Source organism: Sminthopsis crassicaudata, chromosome 5 (assembly GCF_048593235.1).
Source record: "Sminthopsis crassicaudata isolate SCR6 chromosome 5, ASM4859323v1, whole genome shotgun sequence".
NCBI lineage: Eukaryota > Metazoa > Chordata > Mammalia > Dasyuromorphia > Dasyuridae > Sminthopsis > Sminthopsis crassicaudata.
In genome coordinates, this window is record NC_133621.1 from 140233753 (window position 1) to 140259306 (window position 25554).

The following is a 25554-nucleotide window of genomic DNA, read 5'->3' on the forward strand; positions in this document are numbered from 1 at the left end:
GAATAATGGAGGTAGATGTGTCAGTAATACAATATTAAGGCTGAAGTCCATAAAATATCTCACAGTAATTTGAGTAATGTAAACTCTTATATGCAAATGAATTTTATCATTTTAAAAATATTTAGGTCAAAATCACTGAATATTTCTCCAACTCTCTTATTTTATAACTTAAATTCAATTAAAATTTGCTATTTATTGAAGTGCTTCCTGTCTTGGTAAATTCACTCCCCACATGCTTAATACTCTCTAAATATACCTTTTCTTCTTCCTAATTTTTGTAACATAGATATGCTAATATTTGTGAATTTAACTTGTACCCCTGCTACTTTGCTTATGTTGCTGTCTCCATCTCTTTTGATTTTCTAAATAAACCAATCACAAAGCTAGCTTTGCACCTTTTCTTTGCCAATGCATATTTACCTTTTTGTTACCACAATTTGTTTCTCTGCAACTTCCTCTCTATCTGAATGTTCAGTCCCTATCCTACTCCCTTGTTCCTGTTGTCTTCAGCATAGTTAATAATAAACAATAAATTCTTTAAAGCAATCCCATGCCTATAAAGTCATTTTTTCCCCCATTCCCAACTACTGGTTGGAATAATACAGGTATAGCCTTATTTCAAAGTAGAGTAATATCCAGTATTTTTATTTGCACAATAAAAAGACAAGATGTCCTGCAATTTGTTTATTTAACTGCAAAACTGAGTGTATACTTTACCTTCCTCATTATATGTTATTGAGAATGGCTATAAAGTACAACAACATTGCAGTCTCTACTCTTCCCCAATAAGCAAAAACTCGTCAACCGGGGAAAAAAAATCTTGAGGCCCTTTGCCCAAACAAGCAAAGTAAAACAACAATTAAATAAAACTTTCTAATGACCAGATATTTGTCAGAAATGTGGAACCATAAGAAAGGGAACATATGTAGCTTTTAAGAGGAAAAGCAATATAATAAGAAAACAAGGTCATATTTAGGATTGACAAAAAACAACTTTGAGTACACGGTCTAGTCAATAGACATTCAGCCCAACCTTTTCTAAATTCTACAGTACTATACAATACAAAATGATTTTCAGAATTACATTTAGGCATTACAATGTCCTAAATGAAAAGATGAAATCGCATACTACGTTAGTACTCCACTCCTAAGGAAGGAATATATACTAACACAGTTTAGAAAGACTTTCATGATTACAAGTTCAAATAAACTGTGATGTATAGAGTACTAGATATTAAAACCAACTTCCAGTACTGGTTTGACTGTTGACAATTAGATGTATACTCTTCTTGAACAAATTCTTTAACCTTTGTGGCCTACATTACCTCTGCTGCCTCTCCCCTCTCTAAAAACCATTTATTGTAAAAGGTTATCTGATTCTCAGTTAACCAATATGCCCAATTCCCTAAGCATTCCAGTTGAAATTATACTATAGTTTCAAAACTGCACAACTTCTACATTAGTACTGTTATTTAATATTTAGCCATACTTTCAAAACTGAATGGCTAGTGACAGTAGCAAGCAAAATAAACTAGTAGAACAAATTATATTAAATGTAAAAAGAAATTACCATTTTTGATAATTTTAGTCTCAAAACAAAGTAATCTGTAAATTCAAATCAGCTGAAGCCTATTTTCAGGCATTTAAAAATGTTTGATTAATTCCCCATAAAAGTAAAATACTGATAAATGCTGAAGTTCACTTGCCTTGAATTTTGGACAAATGATTTTGTAGCTTTCATTATATTAAAATAAACACTTTACCCTAGTAACCAAGAATAAACAGAACATTCAAGTTGCAAATATTGTATTTGTTTCACTCACATACAACTGTTATGATAGGTGCTAGCTTTGTCAACAAATATATAGATATGATTAATACTCAAGTATGACATAGAAAAATACAGAACTGAAATTTTATAAAACTACAAAATGTAGTTACACAAAGAAATTAAGTCTGTGCAAAAAAACAAACAAAAACATTTCTACTATTTAAAAATATTGCACATTAAGATAAGGGTATACATATTGGCTGTTTTTAAAGACTGAGGTATTAGTTAATTACCAAATGATGAATGCAAAGAAAAAAGGAAACGCACTTGACATAATGAGGACATTCATAAAAATAAGTAGGTGGTCAAAAACTAAAGAAATATGAATGGCACTAAAAAGCAGATATGAGTTCCATTACAAAGAGAGTAGCTCAGCAAACATGAAACAATTTCTTGGCAACACATCAATTATATTTTATATCTGTCAAAATAATTAGTCCAAATATATGTGAACAAGGTTAATTCCTTTCACTAATACATATTCCATGTTTAAAAAAGTATTTTCATGGAAAGCACTACTAAACTATCCCATGACTCTTTTCTCCTTTGAATAAATTCAATAGAAAAATAGAATTGCAAAATTCCTAAATTTCATGAATGAAATGCGATCTCTGATAATCCTAATGAAATCAGACATTTTACTTAAGTAGCTCTCTTCATAACAAAATTCCATATTTTAGGTATATTTATCAAGAAAATTAGTATAGATCATGCACATAAAGTTACTAAAAATTTCACTGCAAGTCTATTCAGTTCTAATTACAATTTAAGTCAAGTAAATATCTGTTTAATCATTAAATTCATGAACCCTTTCTTGGTTTTAACAAATCTAACCAAGTGAAGGAATTTGTTGTCAGGTAAACCAAATTTATTATAATTAATTAAATTTCTAACATACTTTCATGGCCTAATTGAGGAAATGTTAATTAGCTCATTATCATCTAAAGTTGTCAAGATTGTTTTACATACACCTCTTTATGATATTTATTAAGTACTTTAAAATGTGAATTCATGCATTTGTCAAAAGTTCACAGAAAGGTTTGTTTCTATTTGTATCCATAAGAAAAGATTAGCTGGCTTTGTAAGAGTGATATAGAATTACTGTCCTGAACAGTCAGTGTATGTAGTAACCATATTTCCTCTACGTTGAGTGACAGTCCTACAATGCTTGCCAGACCCATGGAATCTCTTTTCGGTTTGCACTGTGTGTCGGTTTGCATTGTCAAAACCATTAAATGAAAACATTTTTTCCATATCTTCAAACATGTCATCAAACAGTCCACCTCCAAAAGAGAACTCCTGAAAATGATGTCTTTGTCTGCTGGAACCATCCTGCCGTGTTCGGAAGTGAGTTTCAAAATGTTTTTTTGTTTGAGTGTTTTTGTCAGAACCAAAGAAATCAAAGTCTTTAAAAAGATCATCAAAGTTGAAGTTGAATGACTGCTGGAAGGTATTTCCACCACTACTAGTAAAGGTACTATGTCCAAGTGAATCATACTCTTTTCGCCTATTGGCATCTGAAAGTGTTTCATAAGCTGAAAGGGATAAAAAAAAATTTTTTAACTGAAGGCAAAGAAATATGAAATTTTACACAATAAAACCTTTAAATAAGGTAAATCTTTTAACTCAATGACTCTTAGATATTATGGCCATTTTATAAAACATTTGCTTGGGTAGTAGTGATTTTTTTTTTTAATCCACATGTACATATATAGACACATATGTGTCTATATATATGTGTACATATACACACATGCATACATAAATACACATCCAGAAGTTGGAGATTGTCTGAATTTGCTGGTAAATTACTGACATCACTATTTCCTTTCATACATAAAGATAATAGATGACCAGACATATAACAATATATGTCTCTAAAATGTAAAAGAGCCATATGGCCAAAAATTCTAGAGAGGTCTCTTATACAAAAAAAGCAGAATTCTAGAATCGAAGATTGCTAATAACACAATTTATATCACAGATTATATTGTTCACAACTTGTTTTTCTTAAAACCAACACTGTGAAGCACATAATATAAATATTAGTACATTCAATTTACATATGAGGAAACTAAGTCTGAGAAAACTAAAGGTGCCACAACTAGAAAATATTTAGCGAGACAAAAGCTCACGTCCCATGTAATATTTCAAGACCAGTGACCTTTTTTTCACCCCATCAAATACCAAGTCAACAACAGTAGTGAAATGATGAATCAGTACCAAAATAGAATTTATAAAGCATAAGTAATGTTTATATTTAACAGTTCTACTTATGTCGAGAAGATATTTTTAAAGTATTTTTAAGGATCATTACTTCAAAGTATACACAGAGACTGTTCTAAACATTCTCATATCTCCTCAAATATCCCAAGGAATTCTTCCTCACATCCTTCCTGCCTTCTTCCTCCATTATTTCCTTCACTCCTATCCCCTAAACAAAGGTAGCCCTTCTCTTTGTCAAAGCCAACCCCTTTACATGCACCCTTGGTGCCATATTCTCCTGAATTCTCCAGAAAACTTTTTCTCACTCTCCTTCCCTTTCTTTTCTTCAATTTCTCCCTATCTACAGTAGCCTTATCTACTATTTGCCACACACTCATGTCTTCTCCTATCCTTAAAAAAATTCTCATTTGCTCCTAATAGCTGTTCTATCTCTCAACTCCCCTTGTCAGCTAAACTTAGTTACCAGTGATTTCTCAATTGCAAAATATAACAGGCTATTCTGTACCTAATACTATAAATCACCTTTCACTACTAACACTCTTTTTTTCTAACTTTTCATGATCCTTTTCAGTTTCCCTTCTTTGTTGGTGCTTTGTGTATAGGGAATCCCCATAGTTGGTAGGCATGTACTGAATCTTGTTTTTTGTTTCTAAATCAGTACACTTGGGGAATTTCAGCATCTTCTAAGATTCTAATCACCATTATTAGGCTTATGGTCTCCAGGTCTATATATATACTGCCCTATTTTCTCTTAAGTTAGTCATGCATCACCAAATACCTTCAGAACATGTCAAACTCCATCTCAAATAAACAGGTCCAAAACAGAATTCACCTTTCTCCCCATTTGTAGCTTCTAATCTTTTCTTACTATAGAAAATACCACTATCCACTCCCAATTACCCAGTTCACTACCTTAGTGATTCCCCACTCTCTCAGCCCTTGTTATCTAATGTATTAACAAAGCTTGACATCTCTAGCTTCCCAACATCTCTGGTATATACTTCCTTCTCTTTATCCACAAAGCAACTCTAGTACAGGACCTCATGGCCTCTTGCAGGGATTATTACAATAGCTCACTTTTTGTTCTCTCTGCCTCACACTCTTCCCACTCTAATAATACATCATCCAATGTGATTTTTCCCAAAAACATAAATCATATCAACCACTATTCAATTAAATCTAGAGTCTCTGAATTAGCTTCAGAATTCAATGCAAACTCCTCTGTTTGGCATTTAAAGCTCTTTACAACCTCAGTCCCTCCCTACTTTTCTAGTCATCTACCTTTCTTCCATGCTTTTTATGACTTATCAATGGTAGCCTACTTTAGTTCAATCTTTTCACTGTCCTTCAGGCCTGGAATGATCTGTCTCTTCATCTCTATTTCTTAGCTCCCCTAACTTCCTTCAAGAAAGTTCAAATTCCACCATTTCATAGGAGTTCACATGCTAATGCCTCCTTCTTTCAAACTACCATCCGTCTACAATATACATGTGTTATAAATATATATCTCATTATATCTTATTCATTCAAAACTAAATTCTTTGAAGGCATGGCCTTTTTTTTTTTTTTTCTTTTCTTTTAAAATCCCAGAACCTTGTAAACAGGGCTTGAAATACAGTAGAAAAAGAAAAATCCATTAACAATGGTTTATCAAAAATTGTAACTGGGGAAAAAAGAAGTGGAAAACAAAAGGGATAAGGAAATAAGCATTATATAATCCCTACTATGTGCCAGATGCTATGCTAAACACTTTAAAGGCATGTGCATATTAATCATTTGATCCTTCCAACAATGCTGTGAGATGAGTACTCTTATTATCCTCATTCCACAGGTGAGGAACTGAGGCAAACAAGTTAAATTACTTATTCCAATAAGCATTTGAGATTGGATTTAAAATTGTCTTTCTTTTTCCAGGGCCAATACACTATTCATTGCATCCCTGGCTGCCTCTAAAATCCATTAAATCTATTCTTCAAGTTTGTCTAGTATTTATAAATATAAGCTTTTAAGGAAAATGACAAGAAACAGAAGTGATGGACCACTTATAACCAAAGTACAAATAACAGAAATAAAACTTCATTTTAGATTTAGTAACAAAATATTTAATATCTTAAAAGATTAAAAAATTTGCATCACGATGTTACTTTAGGACCTGTACATACATGACTCTAAAACTAGGTTTATATTCATTTTTAAAATATAGCATTTAAAAAACAATTTTCTGAGTAGTGCATCATTTCAAATGTACCAAGGAGCTTTTTATTTAATGATAACCTTTCATATATTCAAGAATGTACTTTATTATGTGGTAACAGCAAAATGCTACACAGGGCAGCTGTGTGGCACAGTGAACAAAGTACTAGGCCTGAAGCCAGGCACACTCATCTTTCTAAGTTGAACATGGTCTCAAACTTTTTAGCTGTGTGATTCTGGGCAGGTCAGTTCCTCACTTGTAAAATGAGTTGGAGAACTAAATGGCAAATCATTCCAGCACTTTTGCCAAGAAAACCTCAAATGGGGTCACAAGGAGTTAGGAACAAATGAACAAAAGTGCCATACATATAGTTAGTGAACAATGAATGACTACTCCTAATTTCATTGGTGTTTTTATCAGATTTTCCTATAGCATGCCATTTACATTCTAATATATTCCCTCACAATGACCATTTTCATTAAACTCTTACTTTAAGGTTTCATCATAACACAGAGAGGACCTTGGATTATCTAAGACTATATATAAGAATAGAATTCAGCCTCTGACAGGTCCTACACAAAGCTTTAAAAGTTTACTTTGTAGATCCAGTGACAAGATGTTAATGGAAGTCTAGACTAACTCATAAGTTTGAAGAATTACCAGAACATTGGCCAACCAGGTAGTGAACACTTTCTGATCATATTTAATTCATAAATGGGGATAAAGAATTGAATTCTATATCTATAGGTACTGTGGATCCACAGATGCTACATTTTGATTCTTTTGAAATAGAAATTGATAAATTTAATTTTAAGATGTGATCATATGCATCATCATTCCCTAAGCTTTCACTGAAAGAATCTGGTTTGCTGTAAACCATATAACAGCATTAGCTAACATTTATATAGCATTTACTGTATGTAAGGCCCTGTTAAGCATTTTACAATTATTATCTCATTTAATCCTTATAGCCACTTTGGGAGGTAAATATTATTACTGCTCTTCCCTCCTCCTCTCCTCATCCTTCCCCATTTTACAGATGAGGTTATTGAGACAAACAAGTTAAGTTATTTGCCCACAGTAACACAGCTAGTGTCTGAAGCTGCATTTGAACTCAGGTCTTGATTGCAGGCTCTGCTCTATTCACTGTGCCACCTATCTAACCCTTACAAGTGTGACATGCTAATTCAAGAAGTATTTCATGGCATTAGATGAGGTCTATTTTTAATGTATGACTGAACAATCTCCTTCTGTGGCATTTAATACAAGTTATATTTTACATACAACTAGGTCCTGATTTTTATGAATAATAAATCCCCCAAAGTGGTCAATTTGTTCAAATTCACACTTGGAAGGAAACAATGACTATAGTTTATATAATTATAACTCTGAATTGTGCTGATTCAAAAAAAAAAAAAAATGCAACAACTTCATAGGATTCATTATTCACATGAATCAGAACCTAGCTATACATACAAACCAATATATACATATTAATAGAGACTTACCAATTATAAATTATGAGGCCAGTTATATATACTATAGAAGAGGTAACACTCAATTAACTCAACTTGAAATTTTGAAAAATCTAAAATTCTCTAAGTATATGTATTATAAAAGTAAACTTTTTATTTTCAGATAAGGTATTTTCATTGCTGACAATTTTTTAGTTTTCTTTTCCAAAACAGTGAGAGAATGACCTCTGGGAACAAAGAAATACCATTTTATTTTCCATGTGAAGACTACTTTGTGGCCATTTTAAAATTTATCACTAGCAAAGGACATAGGAGGAAAAAAATTCATATAAAGATATCTTTAAATAGCAATACAATACAGTAAGATGGATATGTACAGTTTTTTATTTACATTCACTTAATCTTTATGAGATTCAGCTTCTTCATCTATAAAATAAGGACAATAATACTTCTGCTATTACCTATCTTACATGACTGAAATGTTTTCTAAATCTTAAAGGGCTAGCTATATAGCTATATAAAATGTGAATTATTACCACATACTTTCCATGACGCTACCCAGAACCTAGAGAGGATGTTTATATTTCTTAAACTTTCTTTTTGAATAACTATAAACCCCACAAATTTGAGAAAATTAATCAACCAATCAATATTGATGTCTTCATTACCTTCTGCAATCTCTCTAAATTTAGTTTCAGCATCAGGACTCTTATTTTTGTCAGGATGGTATTTCATGGCCAACTTGTGAAAGGCCTTCTTGATTTGGCGTTCAGATGCAGATTTTGGAACTCCTAAGACATCGTAGTAATTTTCTGTAGCTAGAATTAATTCTGTAATCATTAAAATGCAGATTGCAAAGGTGAAAACTGCTTGTGGAGTAGCCATTTTCATGACCCTGGAAAAGAAGAAAATTATAACATAAGACAGTTATTGGCTATCATAAATGCTCTTAAAATTGAGATGTAGACTGGCAGAAAGGATAACAAAATATCACTTCACCTCTCTACATTTATTTCCTCATATGTAAAATGAGAGGAATGGATTCTGTGGACCTCAAAGATTTACTCCAGCTCTAACTATATTATCTTGTGAATTTTTTCATAAATATAGCATTCAAGGCTATCATAAAAGTACACAAATAGTAGCATTTTTTAAAAAGAAATAGCTTTTTTATTTTTTAAAAGAAAATTTTATTTTAAAAAGGTGGTTTTTAAAAAAAATTTTTAAAGAAATGTTTTTTATTAAACATAGCTATGCCAAATGTTACATGCTGCTTTATGAATGCTATAAAGTTTTTTAGTTATATGATGAAAAAAGCAATAAACTAGTAAAGAAGAGAAACATGGAAGCAAAACCTGGTTTAAAATTTTTTTCAGTCTTGGAACCATGAACACATAAATTATTCGCTTCTCAGGGTCTCAATTTCCTCATTCTTAATGTCAGAATAATTCCATCTTGGTGGAATTATCCATTCTCTTATTATTAGTTAAATGGAATCAACAATTCCATCTGGCCTACTTTGGGGAGGATCAAATGTGGCCCAAGTGATATGCAAATCTCAATAATGTACATTATTTCAACAGTATATGTGGCTTCAAATTTAAGTTCTTGTATGAAGCTTTACTTTCAGACCTTCCAATAGCATCTGCCAATAAAACACTCAATAAAAGCTTAATGACTATTTTTCCTTAATTATACTGGAATTAATTTCCTTAATTAATACCGGAAGAACAATATGAAAAACTTTTGTAAACATAAACAAAAAGTTTAAATTAAAAAGTGGGTATTCACTCTCAAGTCAAATGTTTCACACGTCACAACTTTTACACCGAAAATTCCGGATAAAAACCAGTCTCTTGAGCACTGCATTGCACCTGAGAGCTTAATACCCGAAGGTGATAAAACCACACAGATGATGAAAAACGCTACGGATAATTGAAATTGCCAATTTAACTATCAGGTGGAAAAATCCCTCCATCCCCACCCCACCCCACCCCCCAATTACTCATAGTCACGAGTACTCGGGCTTAAAGTTCACCTTCCTGTGTGAAAAGGCATATAAACTTAGTAACTTGTTTCAACTGGATTGAGGGTTTGTTTATGAGGCACCGTCAGGGTTTAAAATGCCAGAAAAACCCCGGATGCCAGGACCTTCAAGCAGGCAAGAGATTCGCTTGAATGCGTTCAAAACAAAAGCATTTAGGACCGAACCCACTTTTCAGTTTGAATGGTCTCTCTGTGGACTGGGAAGGACCTGCAGAGCAACACAGGGTCACCTACCAGTTGCTAACAGTCAAAGACTTTAACCTGACAACGTAGACACCGCCAACGTCGCAGCATCAGATCGGAGCGCCGGATGCTGGGCGGGGGCCCTTTCCAGGTGATGCTCCCCAATCAGAAATCAGAGAAAGGAGCATCGGGTAGGAGAATGCCAGACACCTGCACTTGGCCCAACCTCTCCATTCGAGCTCCCCTAGCCTCGCTCCCCCACCCCCACCCCGCCCTCAGCCAATGCCGGGTAAGCTCAGCTGACGAGGAACGGGCCCATCAGGTGCTCAGCCTGTGACCACCTCCCCTCTACTCCGTAACTCCCGCGGCTTAGCCACCCTAGATAGAGGGCCCTTTGTCACCACCTTCTCCCCTTTACCTCAACTCCAAGTTCATTCCCTGATCCCTCTCCCCGTATCTTGTCATATCCGCGGCCGCCACCTTCCTCAGTCTCACCTTCGGCCGCTCCGAGCCCCCTCAGGAGGCGAAGACGAAGCAGCGCCCCCCTCGTCCTCCAGATCACGGTGGTGCCCCTCTTAGCGCCAGACTACCCACTTTTTACCCGGTCCTCCTCCCAGACGCGCAGCACCGCCGCTGCACGTCAGCCTCGCTCCAGCTCCAACTCTGGGTCCCACAGCCGCCGCCGCCGCTCCCCAGCAACCCTAGCCAGCGCCAAGCCCGCACCAGGCAGAGTCCTACACGAAACGTTTTTCCATTGGCTGAGGCCACCCCACCTGACTCCCGGCGCCTTTAGCGCACGTGGAAGACTGTTGTTACCTCTTTTCTCTCAAGTCACTTCCGGCCTGACGTGAGGAGAAGGCGAGGGGGAGGAGGGATTTCAAGTCGCACGGAAGGCGGAAATGGGTGTGCGGCGGCAGTGACAGCTCTAGAGCCTCCCTCCGTTCCTTCCCATTCCCATCAGCCTCCGGGCAGGCGCAGTAGGCCTTTGGGTCGCGCCAAGGATGGTCTAGCAGCCCCGAGGTGGGCCCGGTCACCCTCACGGCTCCGTGCAGGCCCTTGGCCTGCCCGTCGCTTCTAGCGGCGCGGTTGTCTTGCGTCTCCTATTCCTCTTCCCCTTTAGCCTCAGCGCGGCTCGTCGGACGCAATGCCCCGTTATTGCGCCGCGTTTAGCTGTAAGAACCGCCGAGGACGAAACAATAAAGACCGGAAACTGAGTTTCTACCCGTAAGTTGTCCCCCCGAATGAAGCGCCTTGCAGCCTCCTCGGCCGTCCTGGGGGAGGGCGCCGACGCCTGGGGCCGATCCCGCGGACCGAACTGGTGTTGGCGTTCGGCCTCGCGCGCGCACTCTTCTGTCTCTCTCTCCCCTTCTTGCCTTCTCCTTTGGTGTCTGATGAAACCCGTGGCTTTATTGCGCTTTGGTCCCCAGCCGAAGGAGCGAGTGACAGCAGCCTCGCGGGGCTGCTGCAACCGGGCTGTAAGAAGCCGTTGAGGAGTGTCTCTTGCAACTTGCCCCTCTCCACTCCCGCTCCCTTCGGGAGAACGTTTTTTCCCTTATTTGTGCTCTAGCTGGCCTTTCCAACGCTGGGGCAACTTCTGCCAGTAAGAAAGGTCTCCAATCAAATATGTGCAAGCCCGTTAGCATTTACAGAGCGCTTTGACTAAGCGTCTCTTTTTGAACCGTACTCGCTGTGATGCTAGAAGTACAGGAACTGTGGGAAGTTCAGTAACGCAGATGAGGAAACTGAGGCACAGCCTACCAGCCATGTAAGCCTTGTAGCAATGGATTAGAAAGACTTGAGGCCCCCAGTCCGTTGCTGTTTCCATTCCATCCACGATGAGACTGGAGGAATTGTCGAACTAAAAATTTCTGACTTGAATCAAATGTTAGGTGTGGTAGCCTCCATCTTTACTGGGAGTGTACCTCTTGTTACACCTGGTGTGGCTCCCAGAGCTGCATTTGAGGTAAACAAGTTATGCTTTGGTTGCCCAGAGAAGCCATGAAGCAAATGGGACTGCTCAGATACTATAGCCAGTTGCCTTTGTTTTAATTAGCTGCTTAAGGCTTAATTATTGAATATAATAAATACTAAGAACAGTATTAATGATAATATTAAATATCAGCAGTGAGAACTTATGCTCTAAATTATATTGAGGACACCTGCTAAGCAACTCAGGTTAATACTAATATTTTGACAATTTCCAAAGACTCATGCAGATCAATTTTTTTTTTACATGTAACCTTGGGCCTATGAACAGCACTTAACGAAATGTAGAGGTGTTATTAGTTGTTTATGTTTATTTCTCAAGCCTTATTTCTAGAAATGTAGTAGAAGAGTGCAATATTGCTCATGACACCTTAATACTTTGAATTGAAGCTTAGAGAAATGGGGTCTTCAGATCTGTTGTAATTCTGAACTCTTGTCTTTAACTTTTATCTCACTATCATACCCTTATTTAATCAAGTACTGCTTTAAAGAATTATTCCATCTCACAAAATAGAAAATAATTTTACTACTATTCTTAAATATGCAATCAAAATTTAATGTACATCATTTAAAATGTCTACACTAACTATTTGTAGCATTTGGCCACCAGAGTACATTTCAGATTCAGAGTACTTTTACTATGAGAAAAAATGTAAAACATTGAAGAAATACTTGATTTATGCTTTATGGAAGTTTTTATTTGATTATTCAGCCTCACTTTGCTTTTCATTCTCCATTGCTTGTGGGCTGTAGTTGCTGCTCCCTTTGTATTATGGGATAGAATGAAATAAAATTATAGGATGACAATTTAATCTGCTAGTCAGTAAATGTGTATTAAACATCTACTGTGTGCTAGGCCCCGGGGGCTACAAAGAAAGTCAAAAGACAGTCCCCACTCTGGAATTTCATCATCTAATGGGGGAGACAACATGCAAATAACAATGTACAAACAAATTTTGTACAGAATAAAGTTGAAATAATCAACAGAGGAAAGGCACTAGAATTAAGGAAATCTAGAAAAAGCTTCCTTTAGAAAATGGAATTTTAGTTAGTGATGGGGGTGTAAAACTGTGTTCCCTTTTGATTTGTAAAATTAACACTGAAATTCTGTCCCCTTTCATTCCTGACACCTCCACCCTTCCCCACCCCCCATGCCCCCAACTCCAGAGAGTCTATGAGAGCATATCCTCCTGGCTGGGCCTTTTCTAAGGCAAATCACTCCATTGGTGCAGACCCTTTTCAGGAAATTCCAATTTCCAGAAGCCTTCAAAAAGTGATTTCCATTCCATTGGAGATCTAGACCTGGGGACTTTGGCTTTCTTTTCAACCTGAAGCCTGAGCCTCAGATTTTCCTATTAAAGGATATTTCTAAACTCCTGATTCTTGCAGAAGTCTGGAGTAGGGCATAGCTTCTGCCAGCAGTCCTATCCACTGAGAAGACTTTTCTTCTCAGTGCCAGTCTCCATTTCCCTAATAGGACTTTGCCACTGAAGAAGTCAGTTTTTCTAGCAAAGCTGACTTCTCATCCAACAATAAACTTCCATTTTTGCCACTTAAAACTCTTCGGGTTCATGAATTCTTAAATGAAGGATCTCTGCTGAGCAAAAGGGGATTTCCACAACTCTAACTACCACTAGAACCCCATCACTAGGACTTGAAAGAAACCAGGAAGCAGAGATGAGGAAGGAGAGTAACCCAGCCATGGGAGAAGGCTGGAAAATGCCTGGAATCTACAAAATCTTGGAAAGCAAGAAAACCAGGTCAATAGCATACTTGGAAGATGGGGATATTGTGGAAGAGTATAAGGTAAAGGGAAGAGTCAGATTATGAATGCTAAAGGATTTTATATTTGATCCTGGAATTGATTAGGGAGCATTGGAGTTAATTTAGTAAGTAAGAGGGTATGTAGCCTAATGAATGAAGCATTAGCCTTGGAGTCATTCTGCCTCAGGCATTTTCTGACTTTGTATCTATCAAGTCACAACCTCTCACACCTTCAGTTTTTTCATTTGTAATGTGGGGAAAACAAGTGTAGAATTTATCTCATGTAATTGTAAGCATCAGATGATGTCCAGTGCTTTGCAAACTCTAAAGCAATATAAAAATTGTAGATATTCGCCATCACTGCTTCGTTATATTTTAGTTTTTAAGGGTTGATAAATTAAGGTCAGTCCTACTTCTTTCTTCAGATATGTTTTACACATAAATACCAGCATTTGTATATCTGTACATCATTGAGATGCTTGGAAGACAAATGAACCTTTTTAGTGTATTGTTATAAATTTTATAACATGTATAATGTATAGGAATTGTTGCTCTTAGAATGATTCTCTGTTTTTCAATCATCCTAAAAGATTAGGAATCTCTGATTGGGAAACTATATTTGGGAATATTTATGTTACATATGTACTATATTTCAAGATGATATAGCTAGATGGCACAGTGGATAAAGTGCTGGGCCTAGTAACACATCTTCTGAAGGTCAGTTCCAGTCTCACTCATTAACTGTGACCCTGGGCAAATCACTTAAGCTTGTTTGCTTCAGTTTCCTCATTTGTAAAATGTTCTAGAAAAGGGAATGGCAAACTACTAAGAAAACCCTGAATGGGGTCATGAAGAGTCAGACACAACTTAAAAGCAACTGAATCAGATATTTCAAGATATATTTTTCCTTTGTATAATGTTTTATATATAATCCAGGATGGGTCACTGTAGTTCCTAGCATCATAGGACAAAGCTTGGTAATTGCAAACACATGGTAGAAATTACATGATTTCATTGCAGTAGCTGTAAAAAAAAAAAAAAAAAAAAAAGGATAAGCCCTGGTTCTTTTTAAACTTCAGCTTTTAAAAGCCCTGAAACTCAATGTTTGGTTTATTCAATTCAGCAAGCATTAAGTGACCATCCAGAGTAATTAGACCCAAGGAAAACTGGATTACATTGCTGTAATCTTGACGAAGACAAGAGAACAAGAAGATTTGTTACCATTTATTTGGGGTGGGAATTATGTCTGTCACCAAAAAAAAAAAAAATTGTGCAAGCTCATTCATAGAATCATGATATCTGGAAACTTAATTTAAGTTAGTTGATAAGCATTGGAGTCATGGAACAAAATCTTAAAGGGATATTTTCACTAAACTATTAGTCTAAGTTAGCCTTATAAATTCTAGGCATGTCACTATCACTCATCTCCACTAGTCATAAAATACTTTACTCATAAAGTTCTAGAAAACAAATGACTACTTTTAGTAATCCCAGATATTCTCACTCATAGTTTGTTCAAGAACTTTTTTTTTTGTTTGGTTGGTTTTTGTTTTTTTTTCCCCAAAAAATAAAAATATCCTTTGGATCCCAAATTATTTCTTTGTTTTAGTAATACCATAAATGGTCAGCAGGTTTTGATGAAAGGCACTATGGTATCATAGAAAGAACAGTGAATTACTATTAACAAGCTGATTACTTTCATTTGCTTAATTTGTAAAGTAAGACTTTGAGGATGCTTCAAAATCTTATATATGAACCATATATACCAACAAAGCCTTTATTAATCCAGAAAGAAAAGTTGCAAATAAGTAAAAGTTTGTCTTTTCATTTAGAATTGCTTTCAGTGAAGTTTGTTAATAGATTTAAGCACATGTTTCAAAGACGTCTAGGCCCAGCTCATTAACTGCCATCTCCCTTGCAAGACTATAGTTGCTTTGAAGGGATCCTACAGTCCAAAATTCCATCTTAATATTATTAATCATCTATTATGTCCTGAGCACTGTGCTAGGCAGCTGGGGATGAAGAGTAGGAAAGAAATATGCTTTCATGGTTGGGCTTGGAAGACAGTGAAGAAATATGAACAATAAGAAAGAGATAGCCTGTGCCTTCATGAAACAATTTCAAAAGATTATAAATGGTTATGATACAAAACTAGACTATAAGCATATGGTCCAAGGAAAGAAATGTCTGTTCTGACTAAGAGTGAATTGAAGAATTATCAGAAATTTCTTGGAAGAAATAAAATATTGAATAGAATCTTTTTTGTTTAATTTATTCATTTAATATTTTCCCCAGTTACATTCAAAACAATTTTTTTTACATTTGTTTTTTAAGATTTTTGAGTTCCAGATTCTCTCCCTTATCCCTACCCACAATTAAGAAACCACTTGTAATGCAAAACATTTCCATAAAAGTCAAGTTGTGAAAGAAAACATACATCGCCCTAATTAAAATAAAAACCCTCCAGAAAAATTAAGTTAAAAATAAGAGTGAGAAAGAATGCTTCGATCTATATTCAGACTTGATTAGTTCCTTCTCTGAGTATGAATAAGATTTTTCATCATAAGTTTTTCAGAGTAGGTATGGATGATTGTACTACTGAGAATAGCAAAGTCATTTACAGCTTGTCCTCCCAGAACATTGCTGTTATTTTGATTATAATATATTTCGTTTTATTCATGGAGGACTTTCCAGGTTATTGTTTTTTTGTTTTTGTTTTTGTTTTTGTTTTTTTTCCTGAGAGCATCCTGCTCATCATTTTCCCAGAGAACAATATTTCATCAGAGAAACTTGCTTTGAATTTTTAAAATATAATTACTATTGTAATTCCCCCCATTTATTCTCTCTCCTTTCACCATGTCCCTCCTCAGAAGTGTTTTGCTACTGACCACTCTCTGCCCCAATATGCCATCTCTTTTATCATCCTCCCCTCCTTCTCACATCTGATATCCCATTCTCCTTCTGTTTTTCTGCAGGATAAGATAGAATCCTGTTCCCCTATTGAGTATATATGAAAAGAATCTTGAAAATTGCTTAAGCTTCCCAAAGGCAAAGATGGTAGGAAATATATTCTAAGAATGGAAAAGGTAGGAAAAGACTAGGCCAATCTCATTTTACAAATAAAACACTGAGACAGAGAGTGATGAAGTCATTTAGTCAAGGCCACATAAATACTGCAAATGGGAAAGATGTATTTTGAATTTTGATCCTCTGAATCCAAATCCAGTGATCTTTTCACTGTGCCATGAACAAAGAATTTGGATTGTATAGTATGCAAGTAGTTGTTAACCATCACAGCATTTTGAATCAAGAAGAAACATTAAATCTATGCATGGGGAAAATGATATGGTGGATATATTGGCAGGAGACTAGTAAGGAAGATACTGTAATAAGATAGTTGGTAATAAAGTCATGTGTCCATCTCTGGTGACAATAGAAATAGAAAGATGTCTTAGAAATATCGTTGAAACAAAGAGCTCTTTACAACAGATTGTAATAGGTATGGGAGAAGGAAGTTTCAAGTTTTCAGCATTTGTAACTTGGTAAATAATGGTGCCATTGACAGAATCAGGAAACCAAGAGGATGAGGCTCTTAACCATAAGGAAAGAGATAGGAGGAAAGCTGTTGTATAGAGATGGACATGAATTTCAACAACATACTCTTCCCCCATCTATCCAAACAATTGGTTTCTTTAATTTAATCTTCTACTGTCATTAACAGTTGTTTTTTTAAAGCACAGAATAAATGTAGGAGTTGCTTTGGGAATAAAATTGTTCAGTACTTATTTTCCCTGTTTTCTTTGCAAAATCTGTATCTAAGTAAATTCATAGATAAATAGTGATAGTATCCAAAATTTTTACTACAGCAAATCCAGTTCTTAAAGTGTGTAGCTATTAGGAAAATAAATACAATTCTCATAATCTATTTTTATATGCATGCATGCACACACATTAATTGTACATGCACGCTACTTCTAAAACTTAGTGGTAAAGGAACTTTTTTTGCTTGTAATAGTCTCTTATTTGGCACAATGATTTTAAATGTACATTCGTTGCTCCTTTAGGAGTTATTGGAGGCAAATGGTCCAGTTTAAAAAAGATAAACTGTTATTTAAGTTGATCTAACTCAGGGCTTTAGAGAAATTGATTCAGTAAATGTTAAGTTTATGCAAGGCATAAGAAACCTTTAAAAAATGTCTCATACATATTTGCTAAAGTTTCCACAAAAGGTCTTCATAAATTCCATGTGCACTTTTAAAATGTATTAACTGGTAACATATTTTTGCCATGAAAACAATGTTAAGTAAGGAGGTTAGGTTGCCAGGACCAAGTTAGTACCAAGAGCTCTTGTTACCAGGGGCTAGTACCAAGAGCTCTTGATACCAGGAGCCTGAGTCTCAGTAGGCCTGCACTATGAAAAAGGGTGCTCTGATGCTAAGGAAAGCCTCCCAGAGATTGTGATGAATGGAGAAAGAATGGTAATTCTGAGAATTTGATCTAGAAGGGGAATGAAAACTCAAATAGCTTGTCCAGGTGGTGACGGGAAACTAGGATAAAGTAGGCTTAGAGCATTAGGTGAAGAACGCTATATAGATAGTGATATCCCAAAAGGATAGACTCTTTCAGAACATTGGTCCTTCCTGGCAGCAGCTCTTTTGCCAAATAGCATCTTAAAGGTATGGTAACAGAAGGTCATTTTGTGAATGTTCATAAATAGACATCTCTATAATATTTGTCTTAGAGACTCTATTTTATGAAAGTTATGATAATAAGAATTTAGGATTTGTCATGAAAAATAAATTTTAAAGTTGTTAAAACTTGAAACTTTAAAACTGGTAGTGATATGTTGCCTATCAGAATAAAGCCATGCTAATAACAAATACCAAATGCTTAGAACCTATCTTCTTAAAAATCTTTACCAAATAATTTATTTTGTTTTTATACCAAAAAGTACCAATATCTGATGCCAAATGTTTGCTTTTTTTCCTCTAAAATAATTCTTTACTTAGTCAAACTAATCTCCTTTAGATTTGTATATGTGTTTATGATATATATGCACCTGCCTTTATATATATATATATATATATATTCATACATGCATATGTTTATAGTATCTATACATGAGTATATGTATATGTATGTTGTTTATATATACCAGTAGCATTGGCAAAAATTTTCAAAAGGTTAAATTGAAATCTGAAGTTAGAATGAAATTCAAGAAAAAAAAATCTATTTTTTTCATAGTCACTTCTAACTTGTAGGGAAGTTAAAGTTTTATTTTCCATCAACAGGATTTCTTGTGAGTACAAAACTGGTGAAATGTCATTTTTCTTATTGCTGATAAAAGGATCATAATGGTTTCTTCATTTAGTAGATGAGGAATCTGAAGCCCAAGGAAGTGACAAGCCTAACCTCACACATACAATATAAGTCAGAAGTTGGATTGGAACCTAGATCACCTGAGTTTAGAGTCATTGCTTTTTCTTTTCAATTCCAGGTTTCCTCTCCATGACAAAGAGAGACTTGAAAAATGGTTACGGAATATGAAACGTGATACATGGGTTCCCAGTAAATACCAGTTCCTGTGCAGTGACCATTTTACTCCAGACTCACTTGACATCAGATGGGGAATTCGATATCTAAAACAAACTGCTGTGCCAACTATTTTTTCTTTACCTGAGGACAGTCAGGTAATTTTTTTTTTCCCTCTTTCTTTGAAAGTAATTGAAAAGGTGACTGAAGTTGTCAGAGAAGTAGGATTATTATATATTTAGCTTATAGGAAATCCTACATATTTGAGGACTGTGTAGAGAGAAAGAGAGAAAATTCATAAAAGAAAAAAACCTAATTTTTCAAAATAATTACCTCACATAATAAATGTGGAGAAAATTAATTTAGTCTTTTAATTTAATTATAAAATTTGTCAATTAAAGTATAGTATGAAACTTGGCATTAAGAAAAGTATATTTCATAGTAATGTCATGCCCCAAAAAGGATGAGGTTTCTAATGTAGAAAACATCTGTTTTTCCCATTATGATGATAATTAAAAAAAAAAAAGAAAAAAAAAGAAAACTCATACAGAAGACAGTCAATAGTTCAAAAAATTTAAGGAATTTAGTCTTTTTATTTTACGTATAGGAGCTATAATACTAAAAGTGAGTGGGATTCTTTTATTAACTATTTACCTGATGATTGTTGTTTGCCTAAATTAATTGTTGAATATCTATTATAAAGAAAAAGGATTTTAAAGTAATATTTACCTTGAGATTCTAAATTTAAAAAGTTTATTGTAACATTTACCTATTTTTTCGGTAAGATATTTTAAAATACCTTGAACCTTTAAAATTTTACTAAGTTGCTAAGATATTTAGTAGAATATTTTTGAGTGTTGATAATTTTTACTTTTAAAATATACCTTTTAATGTTATTTTTTATAAAATAATAATTTTTATTTAAAGCTTTGATAAATGAACTTGCTGAATTTGAAAATATTGTTTTCTAGGAGAAAGACCATGTAAAAAACAATCCTCAGGGGGAAAAAGTAGAAGATGAGAGAGAAATGGTAAAGTCAGAAGAATTATCTGCACAAATGGAACCAAAGAAAAATATTTTAAGCACAGAAAAATGTGATGGAAGTACAAATTTACTTTATTCCTCTTCTTTGAGTGAACCATTACAAAAGGATAAGCCACCAGTTTCCAATATGGAAAATCTACATAATGACACATTAACTATTAATTCTGCAATTCCACAACATATTGAAAAACCAAAACCTGTTTTAGAAACAGCAGTTGTCCAAGATTTAGAAGTTAGTAGCTTTCATACATCTTTTGAGAACCTCTTAAATACTACAACTGCTACTTTGAATGTCTCAAATCCAGAGCATGTGCATCTTTCTGTGGAGCCCAGTAATATAGTTGAAACAGCTATAGATCATTTCTCTAATCCAGATATCACAGATATTTCTGTATCAACACAGGAAAATACTGTCTTACTGAGTACAATTACTCAGACAATTGAAGAGCTAAATACAGATGAAGAATCAGTTATTACCATTCTAGTGCCTACTGAAAGCTCTAAGCCTGAATCATCCAGTTCATTCATGCCAATAGAAGAAGAGAGAATAAATGTGGAAGATCTAGATATTGAAGATTCCTTATATGATGACACAGACTATGGAATTGAAATACTACAAACTGAGCATTCTTATTGTAGACAAGATATTAACAGGGAACTTCTTTGGCAAAAAGTTACCAAACTACATTCAAAGATAACCCTTCTTGAACTACAAGAGCAGCAAACTTTAGGAAGACTCAAATCTCTGGAAACTCTTATAGGACAGCTAAAACAAGAAAACTTGCTATCTGAAGAAAAACTCAAGATTGTAGAAAACTGTTTCACAACATTTGAAGTTACTATGATAGAATAAAAACTTTTTAGTAGCCATGATTTTATATAACATCATTGCTAATTCTTTGATTATCCCTGAGTGATTTGCAAGGCAACCTTTTTTTTCCAGCATGAATCTCATGTTCTTAATAACATTTATGAAAGTACAATGTCATAAAGGGCCTCTTGTTTTCATAAAACCCAGAAATAGAAAATTGCCCTTTAAAGTGATTGGTTAAAAAGTATAATGAGTGAAATGGGCAGGGGGGGAATTTAAATATTTGTATTTTAGCTCAAGGAAGCATTTGTGAAACAAATTCTGTCATTTCATTCTAATACTCCATGTTGATGTTAACACTGTAAAGGAGCAACATCTTATGGTAATTATGTAATGATGAATTTATTGTAAAATATATCTGAGTCCTAAAAATTGAACTTCTATAAAATGAGAAAAACACATTAGATGGGAGTCAGTAAACCTGTGATGTAGTTGCACAGCTTGCTATTGGCTAGCTATGTAAATTTGGGAAAAATCACACCTATATTTCAGGTGTCTCATCTGTAAAATAAGGGAATTAGATCAGGGGATCTTGTCAGCCATAAAATTCTGTTTCCATTAGACCCTTCCCTACTTAAGAGCATTATGCACAGAGATTTACTTATTTTATAATATATCTTGATCATAATTGTTGCTTATGTTGGCTAGATAGACTCAGTATTCATTTTTATAAGAATTCCTATGTGGTTTGACCTTTCAACTGCAGTACATTTCTGTAATAAAGTGTGCCCCAGGATTATTTTGTTTTCATTTGAACTGCATTGTAAACTGGGCACCATCTTTACATTGTGCCCAATTATGTTCTTGGGAGAAGATTCGCTTAAAGCTTAAGGATTAATTCTTGCATTATAAATATACCTTGTGTGGTGGGTTGTTGTAATAGTTTCCTAGGAGCTATATAAAAGAATATCAACTGTATCCTTATATTTCATAAATACAAGGGATGAATTAATAAATGGAAATTTTAAAATATAATTTTCATAATAATCATCCTCTGTATTTATTCCTTAAGGAGTATTATTGATTTTTTTCTTTTTCTTTCTTTTTTTGGCTAAGGCAATTGGGGTTAAGTGACTTGCCCAGGATCATACAGCTAGAAAGTGTTAAGTGTCTTAGATGAGATTTGAACTTGGGTCCTCCTGACTTCAGGGCTGGTGCTCTAACCACTGTGCAATCTAGCTGCACTATTGACTTTTTAATAAATTGATTGTGTGTTGGACATTGCAAAAATTTTGGGGGGAGGGTCAAGAAACATTGATATATTAAGAAATACTATTCCTACTCATCTTCACTTTAGTTTGCTGTGTTTAGCTTATAATCAAGAAATTTTAAGGAAATTGATAAAATTGGGGAAATAAAATTGAAAGAAAAGAATCATGCAAATAAAAATTACTTTTACATAGAGAAAATTAACCAAAAAAAAACCTAAAGTAGGAATGTAGTGACTTGAAAAAATAACTGAAAGTTTAAAAATAGCTCATTGTTATTTTCTGAAATTAACTCAACTTGATTGATAAATGTTAATAAATTAATATAATAGTAGAAAGTGTAATATATTTCAGTTTTGGAAGGCAAATAATTTTCTCCTATCAAGCTCCATAAATTTTATGGTTATTTTTCTTAGTTCTAAATTTTCTTAGGTTGATGTTAAAAATTTTGCATTGTCTTAAATATTTGCCAGTTGACAAAGAGAAAGGTGGCTTTGGATTGTGTGAGGTGATAGAAAGCTAACCATAGTTTTAAAATGATACAGATCAAGAATGTTGATAACTAAAATACTTTTTTTGAAAATGTAATGCCCATTCATTTAAAACTTAGTGAATAGAAACATCTTGTTGTGTTGGTTGAAAATGTAAAGCATGATTTTTTCCCCCATTATCACAATCAGGTAATGTTGCAAGGTTGGCAGTTCTCAGTTTCAGTCAGAAAAACTACAAGATTGTTTATGTAAAGGAATAATTTATATTTTTTATTTTTTTCAGAAATAAGTTTGGTTAGATAGAAATATTACCTGAAAACAATTTAGGACTTTTTGTTTTCCCTTTTGTGTGTTTGTTTTAGTAATATAGGAAATACCCCATCTTGCAAACAGGTTTGTGTTCCAAAAATTGAGTTATAATTATAAGTTGGTTGGTTGGATATTATTTGAAGCCATTTTCAAAAGAAACAATGTTATGAGGAATGGTTAAGTTCCTAGGCTCCCTGATAAGAATTGGCTTAAATAGAAATACAGTACTGTACATTTGCACTAAAGAAAACAATAAAAATTCTAGTCATTAAACCAAAAAAAAACCCCAACAACAACAGAATGATAAACTACATTTTATTTATCTTGGGTGCTCATGCTTGAATAATAGACAGATTTAGGTAAGAAAATAGAAGGAAGTAGTTTGTAGAATGAAGTGCAAGGGTTATATAGGTTGGTGGCATTATGGTGATTAATTTTTCTCTTATGCTTATCAACTGATATCTATCTTGGCTTACATAGGGAGATAAAGACATTTTTTCAGTGGTAACTAGGAAAGAGATAAAACACAGGAGTGAAAAAGGACATAATGGAATAAAATTTGCCTGAGATCAAATTGTTCATGGCAAAAGCTAGATGGGAAGAAATATGACATATTTATAATTCAGTTCTTACCAAGGTGAGGGAAGGGAAGTCACAGTACCCCACAATTACTACCAAGTGGTACTGTTGACTTTTGATAGCCTTATGATGTCCAGGAGAGAAGGGAGACAACATACAACCTGCCATATGTATGTTAGGTTCACAGATCAAAGGTTTGTAACTCATAAAACTTATAAGATATGTTTCTAATGAATTAAAATACGGACTTTTATGAAGATTTGTCTTTCAGTTGAAATGTTAAATACAAATGTAATAGCTCTTTTACATTTTCAATAGAAAAATAAATTTTGTAAAACAATTCTGAACATTTTAATGCATCTTGTATTTCTAGAGCTATATTTTTATATAGCAAAATAAGAACATCTTCCCCCAAAAAATGTTTTTTATGATTCTGATCTACAATGCAAGTCATAGGTTTTAATTATTATGCAACAAAATATGTATGAGACATGATTAAAAATATCTCAGAATTAAGGAATTTTAAACATGAAATAGACCTATTGTAATGCTGAGTTTTCCTCTTGCAACCTTTCTACACATTTCAATTCTCAGAGAACAAAATTCCATCATTTATCCACTAATTTTTACTTAACAATCTTCCCTAAGTTATTGGTTTCTTTCCTGGCATAATAACTTAAGCTACACAGCCTAAAAGAAAACTCTTTACCTCACATTTCTGAGTTATTATCCTAGAACACTGAACTAAACTAGCTCCCTAATTTTACAATGATTCTTCTAGCTTTCCAGCCAATGGCCAATTGCAACTTTGTATCATTTTTTCTTTTTTTTTTTCCTAATCCTTTTTTTCCTTTTCTTTTTTATCTGAATAGATTGTTCCATTTTCCCTTATGCCTTCCAGATGTTCTATTTTCAATCTTTTGGTATCTCTACCTAATAGAAAATGGGAATGGCTATCATTAAAACCACTTCAAAGTCGAAGTACTGTTATACTTATTTCAGTTGCATTTCTATATAGTATACATTTATTTTTTGAAAAAAGTCTATCTTGCATTTCTGGGAGCATTTTACTTAACTCTTTTCAATTGTCCTTCTAGACATTCACCATTCAACAAAGGTATGAAGCTTGTCACATTCCCAGATGATATGGGATATATTCTCTTGCCCCATATTCTAAGGATTTTTTTTTAATTTAATATTTTCCCCCTAGTAACATGTAAAAACAATTTGCAACATTTGCCATTTAAAACTTTTGAGTTACAAATTTTCTCTTATTCTTCCTCATTCCTGCCTCTTCTCTACTACACATATTGAGAAAGTAAGTAATGCAGTAATATAGGCCATGCATTCATGCAGAACATATTTCCATATTAGGAAAAAAGACATGAAAAAAACAAAGTATATTTTGATCTGCAATCAGATTCCATCAGTTCTCTGGAGATGGAAAGCATTTCATCATAAGTCCTTCAGAATTATCTTGGGTCATTGTACTGCATTGTATTCACAGTTGATCATCTGTACCATATTGCTATCACTATAAAATATCATCCTGGTTCTGCTCGGTTCATTTTGCATCAGTAAAGTCTTTGCAGATTTTTTTTTTTCTGAAAGCATCTTGTTCTTCATTTTTTACAGAACAATTAATATTCCTTTATAATCACACAAAACAAGTTGTTCAGCCACTTCCCAGTTGATGGATATCCCTTCAATTTCAACTTCTTTGCCACAACAAAAATAGCTATTAGAAATATTTATTTATGTGTGTGTGTGTGTGTGTGTGTGCGCGCGCGCATATATATATATATATATATATAT

The 25554-nt window shown here is 34.3% G+C and overlaps 2 protein-coding genes across 5 annotated transcripts; one reads left to right on the forward strand and one right to left on the reverse strand.

The window, feature by feature from the left end:
- Positions 1–616: 616 nt before the first annotated feature.
- DNAJB9 (DnaJ heat shock protein family (Hsp40) member B9) lies at positions 617–11231 on the reverse strand. Of its 4 annotated transcripts, none has more exons than XM_074268294.1 (3): positions 10771–11231; positions 8394–8620; positions 617–3365 (listed from the first exon to the last, which is right to left on the reverse strand). In XM_074268294.1, the coding sequence occupies exons 2-3, from the start codon at positions 8614–8616 to the stop codon at positions 2929–2931; spliced, it is 660 nt and encodes a 219-aa protein (XP_074124395.1). In that variant the 5' UTR covers positions 8617–8620; positions 10771–11231; the 3' UTR covers positions 617–2928. The 4 variants fall into 4 exon arrangements, with proteins under 4 accessions (XP_074124395.1, XP_074124393.1, XP_074124392.1 ...); XM_074268292.1 differs by having other exon boundaries at positions 10450–10830; XM_074268291.1 differs by lacking the exon at positions 10771–11231 and adding an exon at positions 10373–10485.
- On the forward strand, positions 11043–24077 carry THAP5 (THAP domain containing 5). Its single transcript, XM_074268290.1, has 3 exons — positions 11043–11178; positions 19202–19394; positions 20208–24077. The coding sequence occupies exons 1-3, from the start codon at positions 11099–11101 to the stop codon at positions 21132–21134; spliced, it is 1200 nt and encodes a 399-aa protein (XP_074124391.1). The 5' UTR covers positions 11043–11098; the 3' UTR covers positions 21135–24077.
- Positions 24078–25554: the final 1477 nt, after the last annotated feature.

What these genes read in the sequence shown, in the direction of transcription:
- DNAJB9 (XM_074268291.1), bottom strand. Translation starts at nt 10,419, where the DNA reads ATGACAAGATACGGGGAGAGGGATCAGGGAATGAACTTGGAGTTGAG. An exon ending in GGAATGAACTTGGAGTTGAG is followed by an intron (nt 8,621 to 10,372) that starts GTAAAGGGGAGA and finishes CTTCTTTTCCAG; the next exon opens with GGTCATGAAAATGGCTACTC. An exon ending in ATTTAGAGAGATTGCAGAAG is followed by an intron (nt 3,366 to 8,393) that starts GTAATGAAGACA and finishes TATCCCTTTCAG; the next exon opens with CTTATGAAACACTTTCAGAT.
- THAP5 (XM_074268290.1), top strand. Translation starts at nt 11,099, where the DNA reads ATGCCCCGTTATTGCGCCGCGTTTAGCTGTAAGAACCGCCGAGGACGA. An exon ending in CGGAAACTGAGTTTCTACCC is followed by an intron (nt 11,179 to 19,201) that starts GTAAGTTGTCCC and finishes TTTCAATTCCAG; the next exon opens with GTTTCCTCTCCATGACAAAG. An exon ending in CTTTACCTGAGGACAGTCAG is followed by an intron (nt 19,395 to 20,207) that starts GTAATTTTTTTT and finishes ATTGTTTTCTAG; the next exon opens with GAGAAAGACCATGTAAAAAA.